Source organism: Chamaea fasciata, unplaced genomic scaffold (genome assembly GCF_029207755.1).
Source record: "Chamaea fasciata isolate MVZ Bird 193981 ecotype frontalis unplaced genomic scaffold, bChaFas1.0.hap1 SCAF_9, whole genome shotgun sequence".
Lineage (NCBI taxonomy): Eukaryota > Metazoa > Chordata > Aves > Passeriformes > Sylviidae > Chamaea > Chamaea fasciata.
In genome coordinates this window covers 3,522,301-3,547,511 of record NW_027094094.1, presented here as the reverse complement: position 1 = coordinate 3,547,511, position 25,211 = coordinate 3,522,301, and the positions used below count along the sequence as shown (strand labels likewise).

General features: G+C 46.1%; 1 protein-coding gene across 7 annotated transcripts in view; it reads left to right on the top strand.

Annotated features, from left to right (window-relative positions):
* The window catches only part of LHPP (phospholysine phosphohistidine inorganic pyrophosphate phosphatase), a 71,190-nt gene that overhangs the window by 5,555 nt on the left and 40,424 nt on the right, over positions 1 to 25,211 (top strand). For 3 of the 7 annotated variants that reach the window (XM_066190759.1, XM_066190758.1, XM_066190757.1), the window contains exons 2-6: positions 5,690 to 5,877; positions 6,102 to 6,255; positions 8,576 to 8,639; positions 9,513 to 9,605; positions 15,461 to 15,552. In XM_066190759.1, coding sequence (XP_066046856.1) covers positions 5,690 to 5,877; positions 6,102 to 6,255; positions 8,576 to 8,639; positions 9,513 to 9,605; positions 15,461 to 15,552 — 591 coding nt within the window. Of the gene's footprint in view, positions 1 to 5,689; positions 5,878 to 6,101; positions 6,256 to 8,575; positions 8,640 to 9,512; positions 9,606 to 15,460; positions 15,553 to 15,819; positions 15,866 to 18,993; positions 19,103 to 19,313; positions 19,788 to 20,135; positions 21,025 to 25,211 lie in introns of those variants that run through there. The other 4 variants (XM_066190754.1, XM_066190755.1, XM_066190756.1 and 1 more) reach the window with 4 other exon arrangements.

Below are 25,211 nucleotides of genomic sequence, written 5' to 3'. Positions count from 1 at the left end.
TGATTTATGGTGTTGGATAATTTGTGCAGTAATTCTGGTATCCAGCTGTATTCAATGGCCTTTGTAGAGAATTCAGGACAAGATGGGACTTTGTGTTTGTTTTAGTGTGCAACTTCCAGGATTTCTTTCTACCTTTGAAAAATACTAAATTATCAACGTGCCTAAATAAAGGCATTGGTGGGTTTTTAAAGTTTGCTTTGAGCTACAATTTAGTGATTTTTTTCCACTTTTTACTGTCAAACACTGTCTCAAAGTGGTGTTTCCAGCGTCTTTACTTTTATAATTGTACCCTTCCTTATGTCACTTTAAAGTAACACTTGGCCTCTTCTTGTGTCTCCTTCATGTGCGCCTATTAACCTGCTTTTATTCATGTGCAAAGGTAATGCCCTCCTATTTTTTTAATCCCTTTTGCAATCCCTCCTTTGGACTGCCTCCAAATTATCCCCTTCTATATTTAGAGAGAGGTGAGCCATATGGGGCTGGAGAGGAAATTGTGCTCGGGAGATCGCAGATGCAGAGATGAGTTTCAGGCACAGGAATGCAAGAGGGACTGGGGCCAAGAAGTGCTGTGTGTAAGGATTTGTCAGGGCAGCCTCGCTACGTGGAGCAGAGAGTTTGGATCACCAGAGAAGCAGGGCTTTAATAAGCCTGGCTGTCCTCAGGACCAACGACAGGACATCAGTGAAGGCAGACACCAGGAGGTCAGGGGACAAAAGTGGCATCAGAGATGTGACAGCAGGATTGAGGCAGTTTGGGTGTGCTGTGATGGCAGAAATCAGGGGAACAGAAAGTCTTGGGTGATTCCATTCCATTCTGAACCCACCAGGTTAAAAAACACCGAGGAATTCAGTGTTTTCATGGGATTAGGAGGAGCTTGTACTGTGTAAGGATTGGCAAAGACACTTGCAGCCTCCTTCAGGCTTCTGAAATAATGACTTTGCTTGTTGTTATTGCTGAAGCTGAAATAGCCTCTGGAATGGCAGGAATACACATTTGCAGACAAAATACAGCACATTTTTGCCAAAGATACAGTTCTTAAGCAGAGCAAATGTGCTTTCCTCTCACCAGGCATTTCCACAGCTGGACCCCAGAAGGGGTTATTGCTCTGAGCCAGAAAACCCTTCTGGATCCTCAGGTGGGTGTGGTGCTCCGGGAGAGGTTCTCCTGGGAAAAACCTGCAAGGTCAGGAGAGGTTTTACCTGGAGCATCAGCACCCTGGCTCTTGCAGGGGGCACTAACATTAGCCCTGCCCAGGTGGGAGGATGGTCTTGCTGCCCAGGTCCTGCTTTTACTTTCAGGTTTGTTTGCAGGTGCTGTTGCCTCCCTGCGTTTCAGACAAGGTATCAGAGTGCTGAGAGGTTTACACTGAAGCACACTCATGTTTGTCCATTGATGCAAAAGAGTCAAATAGCTGAAGTGCCCAGCATGCTTTCTTTTAAATTAGGAAAAAAAACACCCCAAAGCACTCTGAAAAACCAAAAGCAGGATAAAAAGCCAGTTCTGGAAATCTCATGTAGTACATTTCCAAACCCCTTTGAAGTTGATGTTGGGCAGTCTCCAAGCTCAGGTTTGTTGCCTCAAAAGGGTTTTCTGCCCCACTGCCCATCTGCACAGGACCTCTGGCTGTGGGCTGGACTTTCCCCTATTCCCGTCTTAGGAAAAAAACTTGACTGCGAAAGACAGTGGGAAAAGATGGGAAATGTGAAGTTTAGCCTTATACCTTTTCCTTAGTTGCTTCAGCCATGTGCAGGGTAGTGTGAATTCAAGTTTGATGATTCCCAGTCCAGATTCCAGGACCATTGCTTCTCCTACGGGTGTCACAACCTTTACATCATCTGAAAGAACAGGTTTTGTGTTTTATGTGCCCAAAGGCTGCCCATAAAGGTTGGCAAGGGCAGTTGGCTAAGTCTGCACAAGGTCAGTGAGGATGTCCAATAATTGTCCTAACACTTTACCTGTTATGGAGCAATAATGAGAGTTTTTTTCATTATTTTCGGGTGAGTGAGCCTGGCAGATGCTGACAGCCAGCAGATGTGTAAAGTTCGAGGTGATTTGTAAGGGACTGGCTCATCTGACGCATGGTAATTGCATTGTGGGACATTGTCACTCAGCCCCGTGTCCTGCTCCAGCAGAACGAGGTAAAGGTCAGTTCAAAGAGCTGCCGAGGCATCAGGGGCAGCTCAGGGCTGAAATTAAACCCCTCACATCCACGTCCCCCCGGGCAGGTGCTCACGGTGTGCCCAGGGCCAGGGGGGTGCCCCAGGTGTAGATTTAGGGATCATTTGGGTGACCGAGTGGATGTTTGGATGTGGAATGGGCTTAAATCCCTCCTCTGGTAAGGCTGCCGTGGGAGCTCAGTGCTCATCTGTCCACTTTTAATTTGGGGCTTGGTAGTTTGGGTTTTTTTGTGACTTTTACCTTCAGTGCCTGTGTGCTGTGGCAGCTCCCCATCAGAGCAGGTGCTGGCAGCACAGCCTGTGTGACACACAGCTGCAGGGGACAGTGGCCTTTCCATCTGCTCCCTGCTGCCATCTCTGTTCTGCCATCCCCTCCAAGAAGGGCTCTGACAAGTTTCTTTTGCTGCTTTGGCTGAGTTTGGCATTTGTCACACCCTGAAAGGTCAGAAGCTGCTCTGCCTCACTCAGGTGAAGCTCCCCTGTTCCTGCTCTTGGGCATTAGGAGTGCTGGGAGCAGTGATATTGGAAATGGAGTGGATTTGGCTGATGCTGAGCCTGCTGATGGCCCCAAACAGGGAGGGAGAGGCAGCCTTGGGATGTCCACAGCTACCTGGACCATGCAGCATGGAGAGCGGTGCTGCCTGTCTGTGTGCTCACCTTGTGCTCTAATCAGGATCGATTTTCCTGGTGCTCACAGAGTTTGAGTGGGATCTTTATCACGGCCACGATGTGTGGAAGTCAGCTGAGGGCCTGATTGACTGGGTTTCCTGGGTGTGCCTGTGCTTCTGTAATGGACCTGCTGATAAATCTGCAACACGCTGGGGATCTCGATAAAACGTGTGTCGTGTATTTCATCTCCTGCTGCCTCATTCTTCTGCACTTGCAGGTACCTAATCCCTTGCTCTTTATCTTACAAGACATCACATTACAAATCTTGTTCTTTATTCTTCTCCTGACATCCCCACACTTGCCAGCGGTGGAAATTGCAGTACCTTGCCTTGCTTTGCCGGGCAGTGTGAGCAGTGGGCTCAGTTCAGAGGCTGGAGGTTTCCCTGGAAGCTTTGCAGCCCTGTAGACTCACTGAGCAAAGCCTCACACCTGTGAGATGCAGACCTTCAGGCAACTTCTTTTAGTCTCTCCACATGCAAGACCTGCCAGACCAGGGAAACTGAAAGAGGGTTTTGCTGTAAACATGATTGGAGCCAGGTTTTCCACCATGAAGAGCTGTTGGTAAAAGCTCTCCCTAATTATTTAAGCTCTGAGGTAGCAGTTGTTTGCTGGCCTGCAGGCTCTGCTCACCATCCCTGTGCTGAGCATCCAGGGATCAATTCATCCCAGTGTGTGTGTGACACTGAATGTACAGGTGAGTTTGGCTGTTCTGTGCAGGATTTGGCAGAGTTTACAGGGGTCTTTTCAGGGATGCTAATTGGGAAGGGAAAGGTGACTTTCCATTGGAAAGGTATTTTTGTAGAAATAAATCTTCTCTAGAGTTTTGTGGGTTTTTGTTTCATCTAGTGTTCCAGGATATTTTTAAAAGTCTTTTTCGTGTGCCCCATCTTTTTGTCCAGCTTGGCCTAACTCTTCATTGACCCGACCTAAGCATTTCCTGAGCTCACCTGTTGGGGTGTTGATTGCTGGTGGCCACGAAGGCATGAAGCAGTCTGGGATGTGTCCAGACTCTTGCTTTGTTCAGTCCTTTCAGAAGTGTCACTCTGGTTTTCATCCAAAATGCTGAGAGGGAAGTGAGGTTTGTAGTGCAAGAAAGCTGAATCTCTGCTTTCACCCTGTGAAGGTGCTGGTTTGTCTCTGCAGGTCTGTGGTTGGTGTTGTCCATGGATTCATTATGTTGACCTTTGAGGAATAGGAAAAGCAGATTCTAATTCAGCAAATGTCTGCTTCCAGGCAGTTGTGAATCGTGGGATTTTTTGTCCCCCTCAGAGTATGCAGGGAGGCTCTGCATTTAGAATATTTTTTTTTTTCACCACAGCACACTCTATTAAAGTTTGCTGTGTATCCAAATTACACTGCTTTGCTTTTTAACTCCAGCTGAAACTGTGTCTCGAATAACAGATGTGGAATATTGTCATCCCACTGTCACACCAATTGTTCATTGTTCTGAGAAGGTCACATCATAATTCATTAACAATAATTATTCCCTGGGTACACCCTGCACTTCTTCACTCAATTGCTTCATTAACTTGAGAGTGAATCTCACATTCAGTGCTCCAATCAATGAAGATATATTTATAATGTACAAGTGGATGCTATTAGTTACAATATATTAACTGCCTAATTTAAAAGAGAAAAGCTATCTTTATGAAGGGCAATTAACCACTAAGTGTAATTGATAATTCACATATCTATGATTAGGAAAGACAAATAATAAGAAAGAAATGAATCACCAGCATTATGGAAGAAGACACTGGCGTGCAGTTTTGATGAGCAGAAGGGGCTCTCTGGGTCAGGACCAGATTTCCAAGAATCCTTTGATGGAAGGTTCGTCATCAGACCTGTTGTCTTGAGGTGGCGTTGGTGTTTGCACCAATCAGTTGAGATCATCTTCCCTACAAAATGGACCCAGCATGTTTTGTGGTCTTCAGAATCAGTGCAGATAAGTCATTTTTCATTTTAATACAAAGAAGAGTCATAATATTTTTATAAGAATTTATAAGCCTGCTTCCAGACTAAGTATCTGAATCTGCGTGTGCTCAGGTCCTCGAAGATAATTAAGCACAAATTCACTTGAAAACTGACAAGAAGTAGGCGTTTTCACATATTAGAGGAGCTAAGTGAAACTCCCTTAGACAAATGTTTGGGTTTTTTTTTTTAAATTGTGGTACATTTTCAGTGCTTCCCATTTTCTGTGGTCACTTTGAAATACTTTGCGTCTCCAAACAGCTGACAGCTCATCCTTGGGGAAGAGGCTTTTTGGGGACATCCACAGCAGGTCCCCAGCTTGGGAAACAGCTGCTCAGAGGCAGAGGGCTTGCAGGGGATTCACAGAGTCACAGAATGGTTTGGGTTGGAGGGGACCTTTAAGACCCCATCCCACTATCCCAGGCTGCTCCAAGCCCTGTCCAGCCTGGCCTTGGACACTTCAGGAATGGGGCAACAGCACAACTTCTGCAGAGTACCAATCCACAGGAGCCATTCCCTTGGCTCTGGACACTCGTGGCCGTGTTTTCTTCCCCTGAGAAGCCATTTACCTGTAAACATTCATTAATGAATCAGTTAATCAGTGCCAGATTTTTTGGGATTATGCACCAGGTAACAGCAGGGGTGTTTTATGAGAGATTTAATGATGAATGTGACTGGATCCTCCCCAGTGTTGATGAATCATCACTGAACTAACTGGCAGCTGCAGTGCCCAGGGTCAGGATTTCAGGTGCGTCCGGTCACAGCCAAGGACCCTGCTCCTGCTTTGGAACATCACCGTCACCTTTGTAGCAGAGCTGGCACTCCTGTCTCATTTCCTTCATCTAGCTAACCCCTCTGCTGCCTTCCCCCCACAGGATCAAAGCCTCTGGGCTGAAGCTGCAGCTCTGCACCAACGAGACCCAGGCGACCCGGGAGAATTTCGTGAGGAAGCTGCGTGCCTTGGGCTTCGACGTCTCGGTGGGCGAAGTGACGGCGCCGGCGCCGGCCGCCTGCCGCCTCCTGAGGGAGCGTGGCCTGAGGCCTCACCTGCTGGTGCACGACGGTGGGACAGCCCTGGGGACACGGGGAGGGGGTGGAATGCTCTGGTTTCCTCTTTGTTTTAGGACAGACGAGTAGGTGTCTGATGAGCGCTTGACTCAGACGGGGATTTATTTATTTTTTCACGCGTTGCCGTGGATGAAGGGAGGCGCGGATCTGGGTCGCTTCCGTGGGGTCTGAAATCAGGAGGGGTTTGTGATTTTTCTGGGTTTTTTCCTCCTCCTGTAGATCTCATCCCTGAGTTTGCCGAGGTCGATAAGACGAACCCAAACTGTGTGGTTCTTGGAGATGCAGCAGAAAACTTCACCTATGCAAACCTTAACGAGGCTTTCCGACTTCTGGTTGGGATGGAGAAGCCTGTTTTGATCTCCCTTGGAAAAGGGTGAGTTAAGCTCTGTTTTTTTCCTCAAGTCTCTGCATTTTTTAATAATATCCTTAGTGGAGGCCAGAAATCAGTGTGGGCACTCCCAGTACCAACTTTTCAGATTTTAAGCTGTGTGCCTGGGCCGAGAGCCTGATCTGATCAATGAAGAAGACTTCTGTGCTTGAAGAGAGCCTCAAAACCTCTTAGGAATCATGGAGAGTTTGGATTTTGATGTGCGTGACCCCCAAGTGAGTGAGTATTTAGTATCTCAGAGGTAAGAACTGTTGGTTTAACTGCTGCCTGTAGCCACGTGTTCCTCTCCTAACTGAATATAAATGATTTTTCATAGTGAGAGAAACCTGAAATTTCCACAGGCCATGCTTGGGTAAAGAGCTGTTGGTATAGATCTGTGATGCAGTTGGGTGCTTTTGAAGTGGCAGATCAATTGTTTTGGTAGTTTTAATGTCAGACAGCATTTTTAATCGTTCTTTACCCATTAAAGGTGAATTTTGACCTCCTGCTTTCACACACAGGAAAAAATCCAGTCAGGGAGTTTGAATGTTTTCCTGAAAATAATTGATTCAGATGTATTCTGAGATTTTAAACAGGACGTTATTAATTCCTGTGTTGAATAATGACAAATCCCAATGAGTTATTCTTATCTGTTGTGTGATGCGTGGGTTTAAAAGGGACTGTGCCTGTTTGTCTTGGGGAAAGTGCAGTGACAACTTTGCTCAGTGGTTCAATAGACTGTAATGGGCATGAAAATCCTTCGTAGTTTGTGGGTTATTGATCCAGCTGGGGAGAACTTATCAGTGGGAAGGAGCAGTTAAATTCATTGTGTTGCCTTCCCTGACACTCACGCTCTAATCCTCCAACAGGGGTGAAAAATCCTTACTGTTTCTCAGAAGGATAAGGAGAAAACGTTGAGCCAACAGCAGAACGGTTGATGTAGATAAAACAATCAAATTTTGTGTTATTTAATGCTGTATTTCAAAATTAAATATAGGATCAGCCTTTGCTTAGGAACTGTGTTGTCATCAATGCAAAAATGCTTTGTACCCAGTGCGTGTAAAAGTATTTATTTGGTCTGTCATTGATAGAAACAGTTCTTTCTTGTTACTTCTTTGTAATATTAAAAATATGCCCTTTTTGTTAAAAAATAAAGATTTTGGGATATTCAGAGCTCAGGTTTCACCAAGAGCATATTTCTTTGTAATGGCTGATCATTGAGGTAATGTGAATCCAAGTTCTCTGGTGAGTTCTCTGACTCGAAAGAGGAAGATTATAAATTATAAGAACTCTTCTCCTGACTGGAGAAGCCTCTTTGATGCAAAGGGCCATATACAAAACCCAGCTTCATTTTTAACCTGCACAGCTGGGTGGAGATTAGCAAGGTGCGTGCCTTGGGCCAGCGGGTTGGTTTTGGTAGAAGTTTTAGTTCATTCCCTAGAAAACAAAAGTGTCGGAGTCACTGAAGCAGAATGCCCTGCTCCTGGAAATGGAGTGATTTACATTTAGCATCTCTTTTGGGCTGAGAGTGGGAATTGGCTTTGTAATTTCTTCTGTCATGCCACTGTCAGAAAATTAAGCTGTTTACGCCAGACTATAGAAGGTTAATGGCTGTTCTAGCAAAGGTCAAGTGGCCATTTTAAAGGAAGGCTATGCTGAGTAATCGAAAATGGCAGAAGGATAAGGCATAAAATCTTAGCTGACTGCTCATCCTACCTTTTTTCCTGTCTGTAGAAACCTGTCTTGGCTCTGCCCAGAGCTTGGAAGACCTGCATGAATGTGAATTGCTGGTCCAGAAAAACTCTCTAAAGGCACCTTCTCATTCCATGAGCTTCGTGGCAGTGGGAGCATTTTTAGAAGGAACAAAAAATTCAGCTTGCAGGGTTTTCTTAGCTGATAGACAGAGTTTCCTGGTGTGGGAGGCTGAGACGGCAATGATGGTCCTGTGTGGGGTCTCCTTGCAGACACGCTGAGGAGGGGTCACAGCTGCTGCTTGGGGCCAGCTGTCATCTTTTACCTGCCAGGTGTCTCTGCAATAACACACAGCCCAGTCCATCCTGGTCTAAGCACACTGAAATCCCTTGGAACCAGGGAAGTTGTTCCCAGATGGGCATCTGGGATCCTTTCCCTGAGCATTGCATGATCCTGAGCCTGTCCTTTCCTTAACTCCCGGGGTTAGAGCAAGGCCTGGGATTTTCTGATTACAGGACTTTTTTATGCAGCCATATGGACATCTATAAAGGCCCAGAAATAATAAAATGTGGTTTCTTTGTCTTTAACTGCCAACGTTTTCATTTCATGGGAACTTTATCACTTTCATTTCCAGACGCTACTATAAAGAAACTGATGGCCTGAAACTTGATGTTGGAGCATATATGAAGGCATTAGAGGTATTTTATAGCTGGAATTATGCTTACTCGCCCTGTGCAACTTGTTAAAAGAGTGACTGGGATAAATATGGGTCATCTTCTGTAATTACCTTATGGGAGGGAGTTCTCACACACTGAAATTCGTTTGGTGCATTCTAAAGATGGGTGGATTCATTTCTTTTCTGCCTTTTTTTTTTAAAAATTTGTTTTACTTAAACTGTCAACTTTTTCTGTTGTGGTGCCTTTATTGCAAGTGAGGCCCTTGAAAGGACGAGTCAGACAAGCAAAAAGTTGAATATTGTGTGCAAGATACCCAGGAAAACCTAAAGGTCCCTGTTGGCTGTTAGGCTTTTATTTGTCTAGGAACAGGCAAGAAACAATTTTTTTCAGCATAGCACTGATGTTTAGTTGCAGGAAAATGTAACTTCTAAAATCTGCTTTTTCAAATGTAACTTTTCAAAACCCTGAATTGAAACTCGATTTTTCACTTGAATCATTTAAATTATGTCAGGTGGTTGAAGAAATCCTCTATATCTTTTAAGGCCCTCCAGTACTTTTGATAGTTCCATATAAAGGATATTTGTTGTATTTCTAAGAGTGATGCTCCTAACAAAATGAGCAGTACTGGAACTGAGTTTGAAGATTACTCAGTGATGGAGAATGTGAAAGATTTGTACCTTGAGGTGTTTCAAGAGCATTTTCTCTCCTGCCAGAGAACTTTATAAACCTCTGTTATCCAAATTCTCTGATATGCACCTTCACCTGCTAATCCACTGTGTTATTTAGAGGGCAAAAATCAATAATCACAAAGGTTTTATAACTGGAGTTACAGAGTTGAAGGAATCCTTTTACAATCAGCGTTTTTTTTGTGTTTCTCTCTCTCTTTTTTCCCAGTATGCTTGTGATGTCCAGGCTGAGGTGGTGGGGAAACCAGCAAAAAGCTTTTTTGAGTCAGCCCTGGCAGAGCTGGGAGTTCCAGCAGAGCAGGTAAGGTTGGGGTGCCATGACCACGGGCTGTGCTAGATATTTGTGCCCACTGGTGCTTTTTCTCCTGCTTTGCTATAGCTTTGAAAAGTTACAAAAGGGGCTGAAGGAGAATGTGACCAGGACTTCTGCAGAGACAGAAGAGGTGCCCTAATGCCTGGCAGTCTGCTTGGAGACTGCAGGCTGCAGGAATTGATCCCAAAATGTCATTTATTTCCTGTGCTGCCACACTGACTACCTTTTATTTTTAGTAAAAGGGAAAAGCAGGAGTAAAATATTTTATAATTTTGGTGAATAGGAAGCACTGACTGACCGCCAAAACCTCCTCCTGTATTTCTGGCTCTCCAGAAACATGCTGAATGTGCTGTGCTTCCTCAGTACAGCCTATTTCCCCCCTCTTTGTAGTTGTTCCCAGCTCCTCTTTCTTGATTTGTTGTTCTGTCACGCAGGATGTAAGGATGAGTATGAGAAGTCTCACAAACAGCAGTGAATTACAGCACAATAATTCCATCAGGGGGGTTTGGGTGACATTATAAACAACAGGAGGGAAGTTTGGGGTGGCTTGTAGGTCCCTGGAGCCTGGAGATGAAATTATGGCCCTGTAATTCAGTGTATGCTTGGGTTTTGCTTTATTATAGAGTGGGGAGATGGAAAAGACCTAGTGGGCCATCTAATCCATCTCCTTCCCCATGCAGGAATGTTCCCTGCTCCACAGTTATTAATGTTTTGCCCACAGTAGTTTTCAGAGAGGCAAACAACTGTCAGTACCCTGGGGATCGTGTTCAGCCCAGCGGGTCTTGTGGGGAGGCAGCTTTTCCTGAGATTTATCAGGATATTTCCCTTTTAAACTGCATCCCCCTATCTCTAGTTTTACTCTAGTTAAAACAACCAAAAGAACTGCTTGCCTTCCTGGATATTTTCTCCGTCCAGTTATCTCTAGACTTGTTATCATTGCAGGAGTTGTTTTTTTTACTAAAGCTGTGTGGTTTAGTTCTGCTGCTTCCCTCCATTCAGCCCCCCTGCTTTTTTCTGTGCTCCTTTCAGTCTGTCCATATCTTCCCAGCAAGAAGATAGCCCAGTCTGGATTATCCCTGGGATATCCCAGGTGCAGAACTCCTGTCTCTAAACCCTTGCCCCAGGGAACAAACCTGATTTAATGCATCACCAGGCTGGCAAAGATGGTCCCATAGGATGAGCCCTGGCAGAGTGATTCCCATCGGCTTCAGGAGTATTTGTTTTGGGTAGAGAAAAGCAGGAATAGTCCCCAGCAAAGATTATTTACTCATTCTCTGCTGTTTGCCATGTCTGCTACTCATGCCTAACTTTATATTTTGTCAGAGTTTGGCAAACAAACTGCCTTAATTCTGACATCTTTTCCTAACTCTGGAGTGCTTGACCTTCAATGTACTTTTGGAGAAGGATTTGCAGGTTGGTTTAGCTCGTGGTACACAATAATTAAACCTCAGTGTTTTCAGTTTAAGACCTCACTACAGTCACTTCAGTAAGTTCCTGTAATGCACTGCATTACATTTTAATCTGTGTCCTGAATGAACTCTGCATTTGTAGTGACATGACAGGGGCTGGTTTTACTTGCCTTTGCTTTTGCAAAATGTTTATTCCAATAATTTATTCCACCTGTGGAATGCATTCAATCCATTCCATCGTTAAACCGTTTGAGATGAGCTGTGCTTTGGAAAACGTACTACAATTTTCTTTCACTCGGCTTTTAATGAAAAATACCTTTTTAATAAAGCTGTCTCACCACAGTAATTTGAGACAGTGGCAATTCTGAAATTCCTCAAGCTGCTTTAATCAATAAAGTTATCACCAGTCGTTTCCCTTGATAACTGCTTCTTACTGAGACCCTGACTCTGCCTTCTGCTGCTGAGATGTTTTCAGCCTGCACTTAGAATAAGAGGAGCTCCCTAAAGTCCAATTTTCATTTTAACCTTTCCTCAATGGCCTAGAAATAACAGATTGCCAGTATTACTCTAATAGATTGGAAATTTAAACCTCTTAGAGGTAACCAGACCTATCTTACAATTCAGTACTATGACAAAGAATAACACATCTTAAAGGTTACTGAAATGCCTAATTCATGTGTTTTAAGGTGGCTGTAACAGTGGATGATTTTTACAGCTTTACAATAAAACCTAAATAATGTTAAGGTTCTGGTAGTTTCATAGAATCATAAAAAGTTCTCTCTGTAGCAAATTATCCTGCTTTAATGGGAGTTATGGCGGGTCGTGCTGGAGTCCATAAACTACTGGTAGTTAAGCAATTCCCATTCCTGCCACCTGCAAGCCTCAGGTGGGAGTTAGTGGTGCATGAGAGCAGGGAGAGGTCACCCAGGGGTGGCACAGGGGACCTGCTCCTGGGCCAACATCCCCTCCATGCTCACGAGCCACAACAGGGCAAGATCTTCCATCCCAAAATAAAAGTGGCCAAGGGAAGTTTCAGGCTTCAGTCCCCACAACGGGGCAAGATCTTCCATCCCAAAATAAAAGTGGCCAAGGGAAGTTTTGAGCTTCAGTCCCCACAACAGGGCCAAGATCTTCCATCCCAAAATAAAAGTGGCCAAGGGAAGTTTCAGGCTTCAGTCCAACTGAAAGCTTAGTGAGAACTGTCTGGCCCCGCACCTTTGGAGTTCTAAGATAGAAACAAAATTAACAGTGGGATCCTGAAGCCTGAGACATTATTCCTTGGGCAAAGGAGAACAGGGAGAAAAGTTAATGTGTTGTATTTCTTGTGTAAAGGGATTTAATACATCAAGGTTTGTGTGTAAGCTTTATTTCTTTATGGTCCTGGCACATTTAGCTTGATTAAGGTTATTAAATCCATAGCAGGAAATCTGTTTAGGTATAAATATGTCTGACTCTAGAAGCATTCTCTGTGCTCATGTTCTGGTGGAGCTAGCACACTGCCTTCTGTGCATCTCGGTTTGCATCCTGCATAGGCTCCAGCCTCCAAAATCCCCCATCTGAGCTCATCCTGGTAAACACTGCCTGCAACACGAGCAGGGCTGGGTAAATCAGGATATTCTCATCTTTCTGCCTCCTTCACTCTGTGATTCCTATTCTGATCGGACATTTTTCTGTGATCGGTTAATGAATGCTGAAACTCTGTTTGCAGGCAAAATCTACCTGAGATTCCCGCTCGCCGCCCCATCAGCATCTCTAAAGATTTGTTAGTTTTGGCTGCTCACCTGCATTCAGCACAGGCGGCCCCAGTGGCATTGCTGACTGTGGGGGTTATATTTTGCCTTTCCACCCTAAATTCCTGGGGGTCATGTTGACCTCCTCTGTTCTCACTGCCCCTGTGGGGCTGAGTGTGATGGGAACCCTTTGAGGGTGGTGTTTTCCCTCAGCTTTTGGCACATCTGCTTTATTTACTGTGTGTGTACAACCACTCAGCACCTCTCACCATCTTAGGGAAATAAAAATTACACCTATCCTCCTTCTTTGAGGATTTGTCTTAAAACCCAGAGAGGCTCGCTGCAGTTTCCCTCTTCTTTTTAGTTAATTTGTAGCCAATCTAAAAAAGAGTAACTTTTGCAGAAGGATTGAGCAGATTAAAGGTGTGATCCCTGTGTAAAATGTGAACACGAATGGAGATCTTTTAATTCCTGCCTTCAGTGGGTATGTGACCTTTCAGTTTTATATCTTTCTCTCTCTTCTTACCATATTGCAGTCAGAGAGGAAGTTAAACCCAGGTTTGACAGGTAGAGTTTTTTTTATTTCCCTTGACAGTGCACCTTTTGACCTCTATCTTCTTGCCAATGATTTTTTAAATCCTAAATGATTTGGGAATAATTGCTCCTCCTTTAGTGATTATTGCCCTTCACCGATAGTAAATCTGTGAAATCCCCCGGGGGCTGGAGCACATTTTTGTATGCGTGTGCCACAAGCTGGCCTGGACAGGCATCGCTGCTCAGCTGCAGCTGCACTTCCAGAGCTGCCAGAGTCTTGCAGGAAAACTTCCCCGGGTGGGGTAAAATACAGCAGAAGAGGTGGGCTGCCCTGCTCTGCCCTTCTCCTTTGCCAGAGGAAATTCTTTTTAGGGTTCTTGGGGCACGGGACTGAAATTGTCTTTACAGCCTGAATGTCGGGATTTGGGCTGAGCAGGGGCATGCAGGTCCGTTCCCTGTCACCCTCAGGGAGGTGTTGGAAGGAATTTTGTGAGAAAGAGGAATTAAAGACTCTTAAAGCCAATGGTTGATTAATTGCTTAATGGTTAATTAATGATTAAATATCCTGGAGCAGCTTGGGGGGGAATTGGTGTTGGTGGTTGGCTGGAGATGGTGTTGCCAGGTTCTTGCAGCTCTGCATCCAACAGTGGCATTATTGTCTTTTCCTTATCCACGTTTACATACTTTATTGACTAATTACTTAAATCTAACCCATCATTTTCTTCCCATTTCCTGCTGAATTGCTGGTTTGGAAGGGTACTAAGGAAAGGTGAACTATTTACAGGAGAAGCTGTCCCAGATCTACACATTTATAGCTCAGTTTGGTTTATAAATGCTCTCAGAAAATTTAGGTATATCCTGAGATTTCTTTTACATGCAATGTAATACATGGGAGAAGATCCTGTTGCAATTAAATAATTCATAAAAAAGGCTCTGGAGGTTTAGTATTTTTATTCTTTCTCAAGCAAAACAGAGCTGGGGAAGGGTTGGAAATTCGGGCAGGAATGTCTGGAGTTGGAGGGTACCGTGGTGGTGGAAGCCAGGCAGTTAAATTTATAAAGCAAAAGGCTGCTTTAAAAGATGGAAATAAAATGGTTAAAGATGCAGCTAACTCTGTATTAGACAAAATTCAGCTTTAATGCAAGAGGTGAAAAAATCTGATTGATCAACCACATTACAGACTTTCAAATCTGAGCTTGCCCAGTTTTAGGTGCTGCCTCTGTTCTCTGCAGAATAATCCAGAATACTTTTGGGAAGTGTTAAGCTGATTTTTTTGATCATTAATGGAAAATTACAGTTTTGTTTTTTATATATATATATATATATATATATATATATATGTACATACTGGGTTTTGTTGAAACTATAATATGGCATCCCCCAAAGTTTTAAATTTGAAGAATAGAATAAACATTAGTAATTTGTAATGCAGGATGATAAACACTGGAAATTTTGTAGATGTGATTATCAACAGAAAGGATCCCTTGGTTGAAACACTCTGATCTAATAAATATCTTTAACAGAGGCAGGAGGGTGCTCTGTGCACTCTTTCATCGAACAGCAGACGAATCTTAGCACAATGAGTTACTTTTTTGGCAATCTGTTCACTCTTGTTTATTAATATTGGCATATACTTAAATGATGGTAACACAAACGGTGCCAGGCCCGTACGCATCGTGTCATACTGTGCAAAAATGAATAAATTCCATTTCACAGTGATTTCCTAAATTTCTCTATCAACCTGGGAACAGGTTGGGATCAAGCTCTCAGTGATTACAAGCTTAAGCTTTTGACCAGCCTGTAGAACACCAGATTTAAGAAGTTAAGCTTAATTTAAGCTGCTTGGAGCGTAGCAGGGACAGATTGTTAGGAACAGAAGAAGCCTGACTTCATAAAACTCACCATTTTCTTTCAACTGTGCCCCAAATCCCTTTGATTCCTGTGATTGATTACAAATTGTGCAGGTGTGTGCTGTGCCAGTACATTGCTGGAGGAGCTCTGGCATGAATTACCCTCGGGGTAGGATGACTTTTAATCAATACCATGACAATATTATCGTGTTTAATTTGTCCGATGGCAGCATTAGACCTCAAATCAAGCTGTTTGTTATGTCAGGGGAGGGTGACAAATGGCAGAAATGAACTTTCCCTGTATTTCACTGCCCTGACAGGCCATCATGATCGGGGATGACATCGTGAGTGATGTCGGGGGAGCGCAGCAGTGCGGGATGAGAGCGCTGCAGGTGCGGACGGGCAAGTACAGGTCAGTGCACACCCTGCACATCCAGGTCACAGCCACAAGGCCGGGTTTTTTCCATGCCTTTTGCACCTCCTTTCCCCTTGGTGTCAATGTGGGCTTGCATTTGTTGTCTGCCCAAGCACCTCCTTGTGCAGCAGAGACTTGGGTGGATGGTGGTGTTTTCTTTTAGGAAAACACTACGTGAAAGCAGCAGGAAGGGAAGGACAGGGTGTCTTTGATCTTTTGAAGAAATACTTCCTGCTAAATGCCTGCTGTATTTTTTCATTCCAGCATGTAGAACTGGTGTATTTCCTGGGGTTTGCTTGTTTTTTTCCGGCTGCTGCATGAAAGTGTTGTACACTTGATGTAAGATGTGTCTGAAACCCGTGGCAGGGTTAGGATTATAAAATCAGACTGTTGACTCAGCCATCCCTGTGGGTTATCTCTCACAGCTCTAGGAAGGGCTCCATATGTCTGCCCTTCCCTCCAGACACACATTCAGCACCGAGGTGTCTGAAACACGAGAGCATCCTCTGCAGCTCTCACCTTCCCAGAGTGGAGTGCAGGATCATCCTGCAGGGTGGCTCATGGCTCCAAGTGGTCCTGCAAAAACCCCTCCTTGTGCAGGTGTCCCCATGATCCTGTGCTCTCACTGAGCTGTCACAAGCCCAGCTGCTGAGGGGGGGGCCATGACTGCACCTCTAAACACGTGAGCAGGTGCCTGGGCCCAGGTTAGGTTTGAGGTCAGCCCAAAGTGACTCCAAATGCAGTGCAGTGATCTGTCCCTCCATTTGACACTCTGATCCCAACACTCAAAATCTTATTTTAACCAACTCCTCTTACCCAGAACCGTGCCTCCTTATAGTAGGGTTCAGCCACATCCTTTGTCATCTGGTGTCATCTGTATTTTCACAGTTCTTCTCCACTTTCAAATACTGAGACTGTAAAAGAAGGATGCTCCTTTGGGGGGGGATACAGCACATGAAAATCATGCTTGCCATAAACGGTCTGAAAAGTTATTTTGTTCATTTTCAAGTCAATCTGTTCCTCAGTTTTCCTTTTTAGTTTGTGTAAGGGGATGAAATAACACCTACCCTGTACCTTAATTCTAACAGACCAGTAAGTGATGGTTTCTGAGGAAAAAAAAAGTCAGGTACAGGTGTATTGTATTTTCTATAATTTTAAGATAGTACGTCCAAAAATCAGATATGTATCTGAATAAAACTTGGGAAATCCCAAAGATTAAAAAAGTAATTGTATAGTTTGTGCTTTTGGGATTATTTATCTGTAATCTTTGCAGTCCCAGGAGCTGGACTTGATGATCCATGCAGGTCCCTTCTGACTCAGGACTTTCTATGGTTCTAATCCCGTTAGGTTCCTGATGGAGAAAATAAGGATTCAGTGGTTGATTTTATTCTGATATTAATGGGATCACTCTGCAAATCCACATTTTGTTGCCACACAGATACAGGTGGCAGTGAAGAAGGTGTCTTTGCACACAAAGGTGAATTAGGTCTTTGCCAGATCTCTCCTGTTCCGTTCTTTGCCCATCATAAAACATGCCCCAGGTGATGTTGCATCCACACTGTCCAGGCAGCTGACATAAACTCTGTGTACAAAAACACACATAAATATGTGTAATCATATGCTGGAAAAACATTTTCTGGTATCAAGTTTGAGTCATGATTTCACAGCTGAATGGGATTCGCCAGCTGTTCTAGACGGGGAACAAAGATTATGTTTCCTCTTTCAGTGTGTGGTTGGTGTTTTCTCAACTCAGGCACTATTGCAGAGCAGAGAAATACGGATGAGTGCCTCTCTCAATTCCCCATGTCGTGCCAGGCCTGCTGGCAGCAGCTGGGAGTAAAATGAAATAACTCCTGTTTGCCAGGAGGGGTCAGAGGTGTATCCGTATTTTTAAGAATGACTTATTTAGTATATTCGGAAAATCAAGGCACACAGTGAGGGGAGACAGAAAATAAACAAGCCATGAGCAGGATAAATTAAAAATAAATAAAACGTCATTATTTGATGGTGGGGTTAGTTTAAAATCCCATCTATAAGATATACAAAGGTCCTGTCTTTCCCTTTAGCTTTTGATGACACGGAGTTCTGTGCTGCACCCGAGCACCTCTGGATGGCATCGTTGGCTCGTGCACCATCCCTGTCAGCCACAGCCTGTGGCTTCCCCACCATCCAGGGCTGTTTGTCCAAAAGCCTTTTAATGCACAAAGGTGACAGAGTTTTGCTGCAGGTGTGGGTGGAGTGCTGGTGTGGTGGGATTGCCACAGGTTTCAAGGGACCCTGTTGTCCCCACTCCTTCCTCACCCAGAGGGTGTCCCCAGCTGGCATTGTCACCTCCAGTGCTTGGGGCAGCTCTGCTGCTTTCAGGGCTCAGTGCAGTTTGCATGAACATTTTAGGAAAAGGTTCTTCCCCCAGAGGGTGCTGGGCTCTGCCCAGGTTCCCCAGGGAATGGGCACAGCCCCGAGGCTGCCACAGCTCCAGGAGGGTTTGGACAGCACTCCCAGGGATGTCCAGGGTGGGATTGTTGGGGTGTCTGTGCAGTGCCAGGGGCTGGACTGATGATCCCTGTGGCACACTTCCAGCTCAGGTTACTCTGTGATTCTACAGTTCGGTGGTTTTTAAGGTCTGCTGCCCTCCCAGTGCCCAGCCAGGTTATGCAGGGATGTGCCCTGAGGTTGCCTCCTCCCTGGGCTCTCACCCTCCTGACCTCTGCAAAGTCTTCTCCACTGCTGGCTGCTCCCAGGGTGAGATTCAAAATGTGGATTAAGCTGCTGCAAAAACATTCAGTTTTGCACCACCTTGCACGGAGTCCTGCAACTTGGCTCCTTTCTCTTGCTTCCCTTGGATCTTTAAAGTTAATTAAAATCTCTGCAGCCTGTTTCCTTTAGTATGACACACTTTGCCTGTTCCTCCTGGATTTCAAGTGTTGAACTCTTTCTCAGTGGCCAAAGCAGGCATGACATAAAAATGCTACAAATCCTGCCTGCAACATGGAGTAAAACTTCTGCTGGCACAAGTCAGGGCAGAAGTGGGAAGGTGAGGGGATGAGATTGGTGTGTTGGGGTGACCTGACAAAGGGTGAATAGTTGTCGGCCAAGTCCAGCCTTCCCTAGGTGCAAATTCCAGATGCAAAGGGTCAGTCTGGGCTGCAGGTTTCTCCTCTCTCAGTTTGTCTCATGTCCAGGACAGATCAGGCCATTGCTGCAGGCTCCTGAGGGCTGTGGGATTTGTCAGTATTGGGAAATGTGATGCCAGTTCCAGGGTTTCTGTGCACACCTGGCCAACATCTTTCCCATCCAGGGAAGAACATGTTCCTGTCTCCCCGCTCGGGGTATGTGCTAATTCCACTTGCAGCTAATTGGCCTTGACATCAAACCAATGATTCCCACAATAACTATTGATTCTGCAATGCTGTGTAATATCCTCGTTCCTCCTTGCAGCCTGCAAGTTACAGCAGAGAAAAATGACTTTGAGGCTTTTCCAAGTGTCTCCCTGTACCTCTGGAAACAGTTCCAGGTGTGTCAGATCACAGATGGATCTTGGCAGAGTGTAAGAATTGCATCCCCCCTTCTTCTCGTTGTTATTTACAGATCTTGATTTGTCAATAGTGAACTTTCCATTGCTGGTATGTGGCAGTAGCCAGGAATGTTCATGACAGTGGTGCCCCTGGTGACCTCTGAGCTCTGGGCTGGCTTTGGGATGTGGCAGTGTGGATTCATCCCCTCTCAGTGCCCACCTGGGGTTTCCTTCCTTTGATTAGGGATTTATCTCATGGCCATGGCTGATAGTGACATCAGAGTCAACATCCCTGAGCTGCCTCATTACAGACATCAAGGATTCTCCAGGGATGGAGGATGAAAGGATGGAGGCCCTTGGGAGCTGCCATCTCCTGCCAGCTCTGCCACTGTTCTGCAGGAGAACTGGGTCAAGTTACTTCGTGTATCCCTACTTTTTAATTATCCTCTGAGAATAATTATCCTGACATCCTTAATGTCTGGCTTGTGATCTGTTCCTCTTGCCTGATTAAAGAAAACACACAGAATTTGTAGTACATTGGCTTGCCAGGAGAGAAATCAGAACGTGACCAAGACAAAAGTTGGGACAGCCTTTTAGGCTGCCATCATCAGCTGACCAAGGATTGGGAAAAAGAGGTTGTGTCATTAAATGAAGTTATAAAAGTATTCTTAAAAAAAAATCCACACAGAGATAAATTCACTGCTGTCACTGTGTAATTCAGTGAAAGCTCATGACAACTGTGAAGAGACAGTCACCTCTTGCTGCTCTGCAGAGGAGCATCCCTCCACCCTCCCTTTCTTGCTCCCTGTGTTACCAACCCAGCCAAGATGAAGGATTTTATGAGTTCTTTCCCATCTCCTGGGTACCAGCAGTGTGTAATGAGAACGAGCAGGCAGAGGCACTCCCTTTGTGCAGAAACACAACCAGAGGCATTCTTGGGGCCTCACATCCTGATAATTAAGCCTGTTTCAAGTATTAAATGGAAAGAGTTCCAACCCATATTTGCACTGTGAGAAGCTGTATTATAATTCATGTTGGTTAATGTCTTTGACAATGTTTATTAAAGCTGGTGTCAGCGAGTTGATTGTGATAGCTGCTTGCAGGCACTCCCAAGGCATGGCCTTATCACCCTTTATTGCAAATTCAAATTATGGTTTGCTCTGTCCGTGAGAGGATCTTCACATGCTTTTATCAATTGCTTGACCACAATTTGGTTACCATAATATTTGAATCAGCTTTGTAGAGGAAGCTCAGAGTAAATCCTGCAGTGCCTTAGTGTGCACGTCTGATCACAGCCTTTCATCTTCCCAGTATATTCCAGTGTCCAGTGACAGAAATTAGTAACTAATGCATAAATTTAATTATCTTCAGTCTAAAAGAGAGAAGTGTGAGTTTGAGGGGGGTTTATTAGCTGGTAATTTATTTATTGGAAGCATAATAAACCTCGAGGGAGCAGTGTGTGCTCAGGACAAAACCGTGCTGTGTTCTGATGTGCTGTTCTGAAAAAAAAAAAAAAAATGAGTCTGAGTATCAGAAAAGAGACCAATCTGCAATGAGAGTAGGATAAATAAAGGAGGAATGGATCAGGTGAGTGAAGAAAAGCAATATTACTCTGGAGTCTGACAATTCTGCTCTGACTTTTCCCCAGCAGCCCCACTGCAGTCACCTCTCACCTGCAGCCCTTAGGAGGGGAGGCGATGTGCACTTGGCAAAGCAGGGTGGCGGTGACCACATCAGCTGCAATTTTGCTTCCGCTCTTGCCTCACATCCACTCAGCTCATGCAGCAGCAGGTTTCCATTTCTCCTCTTCTGAGGCTGATAAAGGGTTGGAAGAGGAGGAGCTGGTGCCAGGATCTGCTGCCCAAAGCCAGAGGCAGCAGGAGCTGGGGGGACACGTGGCTCAGCTGCTCTTGATGTATGGGGCTAGACCACTTCCAGGCCCTCTCTGACAGCATGCAAAGCTAATGGCCTTTCTTCTTTCATTCCCTTTTGCTCTGGTGCCTGGATGTCTTGGCAGGACGTGCTCTTCCAGCCTGGGCTGGCAGCCACCCTCCCTCCACGGCCACGTGCGCTCCTGCCCTGCCTGAGCAACACCAGAGCCCCTGGCAGCCGCTTGTCCAAAGGGTTTGCCTCTCCCTGCTCCCTGCAGACACACAATTCCCGAGCTGAGGTGGTGGTGGTGGCAGCTCAGGGGTTTTCCAGGGCTTTCCACAGGGTGTGTTCATCTGCACAGCACCAGCACCCGTGAGCCGGGAGATGCTCCTCACTTGTTTTTATCCCTGTTTTTTATCCCTGGAGGCCTTTTCTCAGCACCTGCACGGGGCTGCAGTGGAACATTCCCCAGGGAAGGAGCCTTTCTCAACACTTGTCCCTTGCAGAACGCTGAGCTGTAGCGGCTTGTCCAGCCTTTGACAGCATTGATGAATTCCATACCAATGGAAAACCACTTTCTTTATTTCCATGAGAATGCAGATGAGAGTGCTGAAATGTGCCGTGGGAAGGGCACAGCTGGGACAGCTGCACAGTTTGGGTTTCACTGGAGATTTCCTTTTTTTAAAGCACAGGTTCCTCTTCTCTGCTTATCTTTCTTGTGTAGCTAAATATCCTCCAGGCTCTTTGGTGTGTGGGGTCTTCTCAAGTTGGTCTGATTGATAAAACTGAGGCAGAGTGTTGTTTTCAAAGGCAGAGAGAAGCAAATAAGAGGCTGGCCTAGTCAGCTGCTGATGGAACTCCCTTGAAGCAAATGGTTCAATATCTGAAATTTAATCTGGCTTGGCCCTTGCTCGTGCTGTAAACGTGCTGAGGAGCAGCAGTGCCAGAACAATGCCTTGTGCTGGCACCCTGCAAGCACAAAACGCCTGAGCATTCCTCTTTTAATGCTGTTCTGTGTGCCCATGGATGCTGGAGTGCCCCTGCAAGCTTTGCCAGTGACATTTATTTTTTTTTTCTATGACTGGGTTCAACCAACAAACCCAGTGTGGCTGCCTTCCATCCCTGGAAATGTCCAGGGCCAGGCTGGACAGGGCTTGGAGCCACCTGGGATAGCGGAAGGTGTCCCTGCCATGGCAGAAGGTGGAACTGGATGGGCTTTAAAGGTCCTTTCCAACCCAAACCATCCTGTGATTCCAGCAGCTGCAGAGGGGACGCGGAGAGGTTTTGTTGGGGCGCAGGGGACAGGGGCTGCCAGCCTGCTCAGGACAAGGGAACAGCCCCAAGACACAGGAACTGCTGCTGGCTGGGTTCCATCCCCTTTGGGAGGTGTGATGAGACTCACCCAGAGTTAAAAATAAAACACCCAGCGGTGCCAGCTTTGGGTCTGCTGCAGGCTGGGATGTGTCTGTGTGAGTGTTCATGTGCTGCAGCAGGAGCACAAGTGCAGTGTGAGAGAAGGGCTTTGGGTGCAGGGCAGCTCCCAGCTGGGCTGCCAGCGCTGCCCCTGCTCCTGGCTGGGTGCAGACAGCCTGCAGCTGGCCTGGGACGTGACTCACATTCACACTTTGCCCCAAAACCTCCCCAGTTGTCACTTGTCTGTGGTTTTCAGTGGCTGTCAGCAGCGGGTATGGTCACACCTCAGCCCTGCTGAGATGAGCTCAGTCAGCACACGGGGCTGGGGCTGGTGTGTGGGGTCTGCATCCCATGGGGCCTTTGAACTGCAGCCATCCCTAAAAAACAGGGATGTGTGTCTGTGAGGAGCAGAGGGAGAGCCTGGCTGCACTTTGTGTGGATCTGCAGCTCGTCTCAAAAGCTTTTCCTTACTTAACTGCTTTGTGTGCACGACAACACATCGCTTGCTTAAATGCCCAGGCAATGGCTGATCAGATGTTGCAATTAGGGAAATTAGTGCAAAGAGTCTGATGAGGAGCGACTTGGGGGGCTCAGCTCATGAGAAAAGGAAGCTCAGGGAGACCTTCTTACTCTATAATTGCTTGAAAGGAGGGTGCAGCCAGGTGAGTGTCAGTCTCTTCTCCCAGGTAACAACAGGACAAGAGGAAATGGCCTCAAGCTGTGCCAGGGGAGGCTTAGATTGGATATTAGGGAAAATTTCTGCACGAAAAGGTTTGTCCAGCTGTGACACAGCTGCCCAGAGCAATGGTGGAGTCCCCATCCCTGGAGTGATTTAAAAGCCATGTGGGTGTGGGACTTCGGGATGTGGGTCAGTGGCACTAACAAGGATTTAGGGAGGCAGGGTGGGGTGATGGAGCTGTCAGAGCCAGGTGGGTGGGTGGGAGCTCACAGGCTGCAGCCACAGGGCCCTTCTCCATCCCCATTCCCAGTGCAGACCGGAGGGGACACATTTCTCACGGTGTGAATTTCCAAAGGGCTCTGTGGAGCAGGACGCAGCCAGCGGACTCGTGGAATAACAAGAACTGTCCAGCTCAGCTGTTGGCTGCACAACGCTGAGTTCAGGCCTAAAAATAGGAGGATATCTGACCCTGAAGTGAAGGATTTTCACTTGAAACTCAGCCTGGCGCCCGCCCAGGGTGACATCATCCAGAGGGGAAGTTGGAAAAGCTTCCAAATTCGTTTCTTTCTGTGGAGAAGTGCTAAATGTGTGTGTCAGCAGATAATCAAGCAGCACATTTGCTGTGGCCATGAATCAGGGGAGAGAGGGAATAGGGAAGGAAGGACCTGAAGGGGGAGGAACAGGGTTGGAGCTGCCTGTTGGGAAGGAGTTTTGGGGTTGTTGTCTGTGTATAACTCGAGGATGGATGATAAGGTCCCATTCAGGCTGAATCGGTCCTGTAAAAATGACATTTTTCTTTCCTTTGAAGTGTGCTAAAAGGTACCGTGCTGCTCTCAAGGTTCTGACTGTGAACCCACCCAGTGGTATCTGGTGATACTGGCCACAGCTGTGGTTTGAGTCTGCATGATCTGGACTTGCAAGAGCGTGGATACTGCTGGGGGTGGCCGTGGAAGCATCTGAGATGGCCGGGGACTGACTGACTCCCTTGGGTTCGGCTCTCTGATATTTGAAGCAGCTTTCCCCAGGCTAACCTTCAGGGGTTTGATCCAAATCTGTGCTCATGCGGCACAGATGACCTTGCTGTTGTTGTTCTGTGCTTGAACACAGCTCCTCATGCTTCTGTGCTAAGCTGCTTTTTCTTCTTTAAAAGTGACAGCGTGTATAAAATGCGGTGGCAGCTCTCCTCTGAAACTTGACGTCTTTTCCCTCTGGATGCTGCCAGGCAGCTCCTGTGCTCATCCTCTAACGAGGACACCTTCCCCTCAGTGTTGATGAGCACATGCTGAAATTTGTAGCTCTTTCTGGATCCTGAAAGATGAGTGTGATACGAGGAGTCTCCTTTATCTGTTTTCCTTCTGCCTTTTAAATTCTCATTACGTATTTATAATGCTGTTACAGCAAGGATGCCTGGAGCACAACCGTGGGCACTGTTTGGTCTCTGGATCCCCAGTGAAGCCAAAAAAGCTGCTGTTGCTGTGTAAACACTGAGTCAAGAGCTGATTTCATGCGTGCTGCTGGGCATTTTCACCCAACTCTGATCATGAAAAAAGGGAAAGAGTTTTACCATATCGACGTAGACATCTGATAGGAAACCAATTTATTGGTTAGAGACTGAGAACAGGCTTCAGGCATGGCAGCCCTTCCTTCTTGGGGTTTTAGTACCTTTAGATCATCACAGCAGTGAAACTTCTCCTGCAGACAAACTGCTTTGTAGACAGCAGCAGGCACAGATGAGCTGCTTCTCACTTTGTCAGCCTTTGGGTAGGATTTGTCTGAGTAAGCACGAGGATATTTCTGGTTGTCTGCTGGGAAATGACGTGGCCGCAGTTGCAAAGGTGCCACGTTGGCATTGGCTGAGCCTGTGGCAGGCAGATGATGGCCCAGGCAGGGTCAGGGTTTTACTTCCCATGCCAGCATCAAGTACATGACCCAGACAGGAGCTTGACCACTTTGTCCATGGTTTACCTTTTTCTGCATGAAAGCTTGAAGCCTCCCTGAGCCAGGGACAAATCTCTGCTTGCAGCCAGACTGTGAAACCTCTTAGCTTTTGATCCCTGGCACTCTTTATGAGGTACAGCCCAACTGCAGCAGCTGGGTGAGTGGCAGGGGCCTGAACCTGAGCAGCTGGGATAAATCTGGTACTCCAGGAGTGAATGCCAGTCCTGCTGCAGCTCCAGC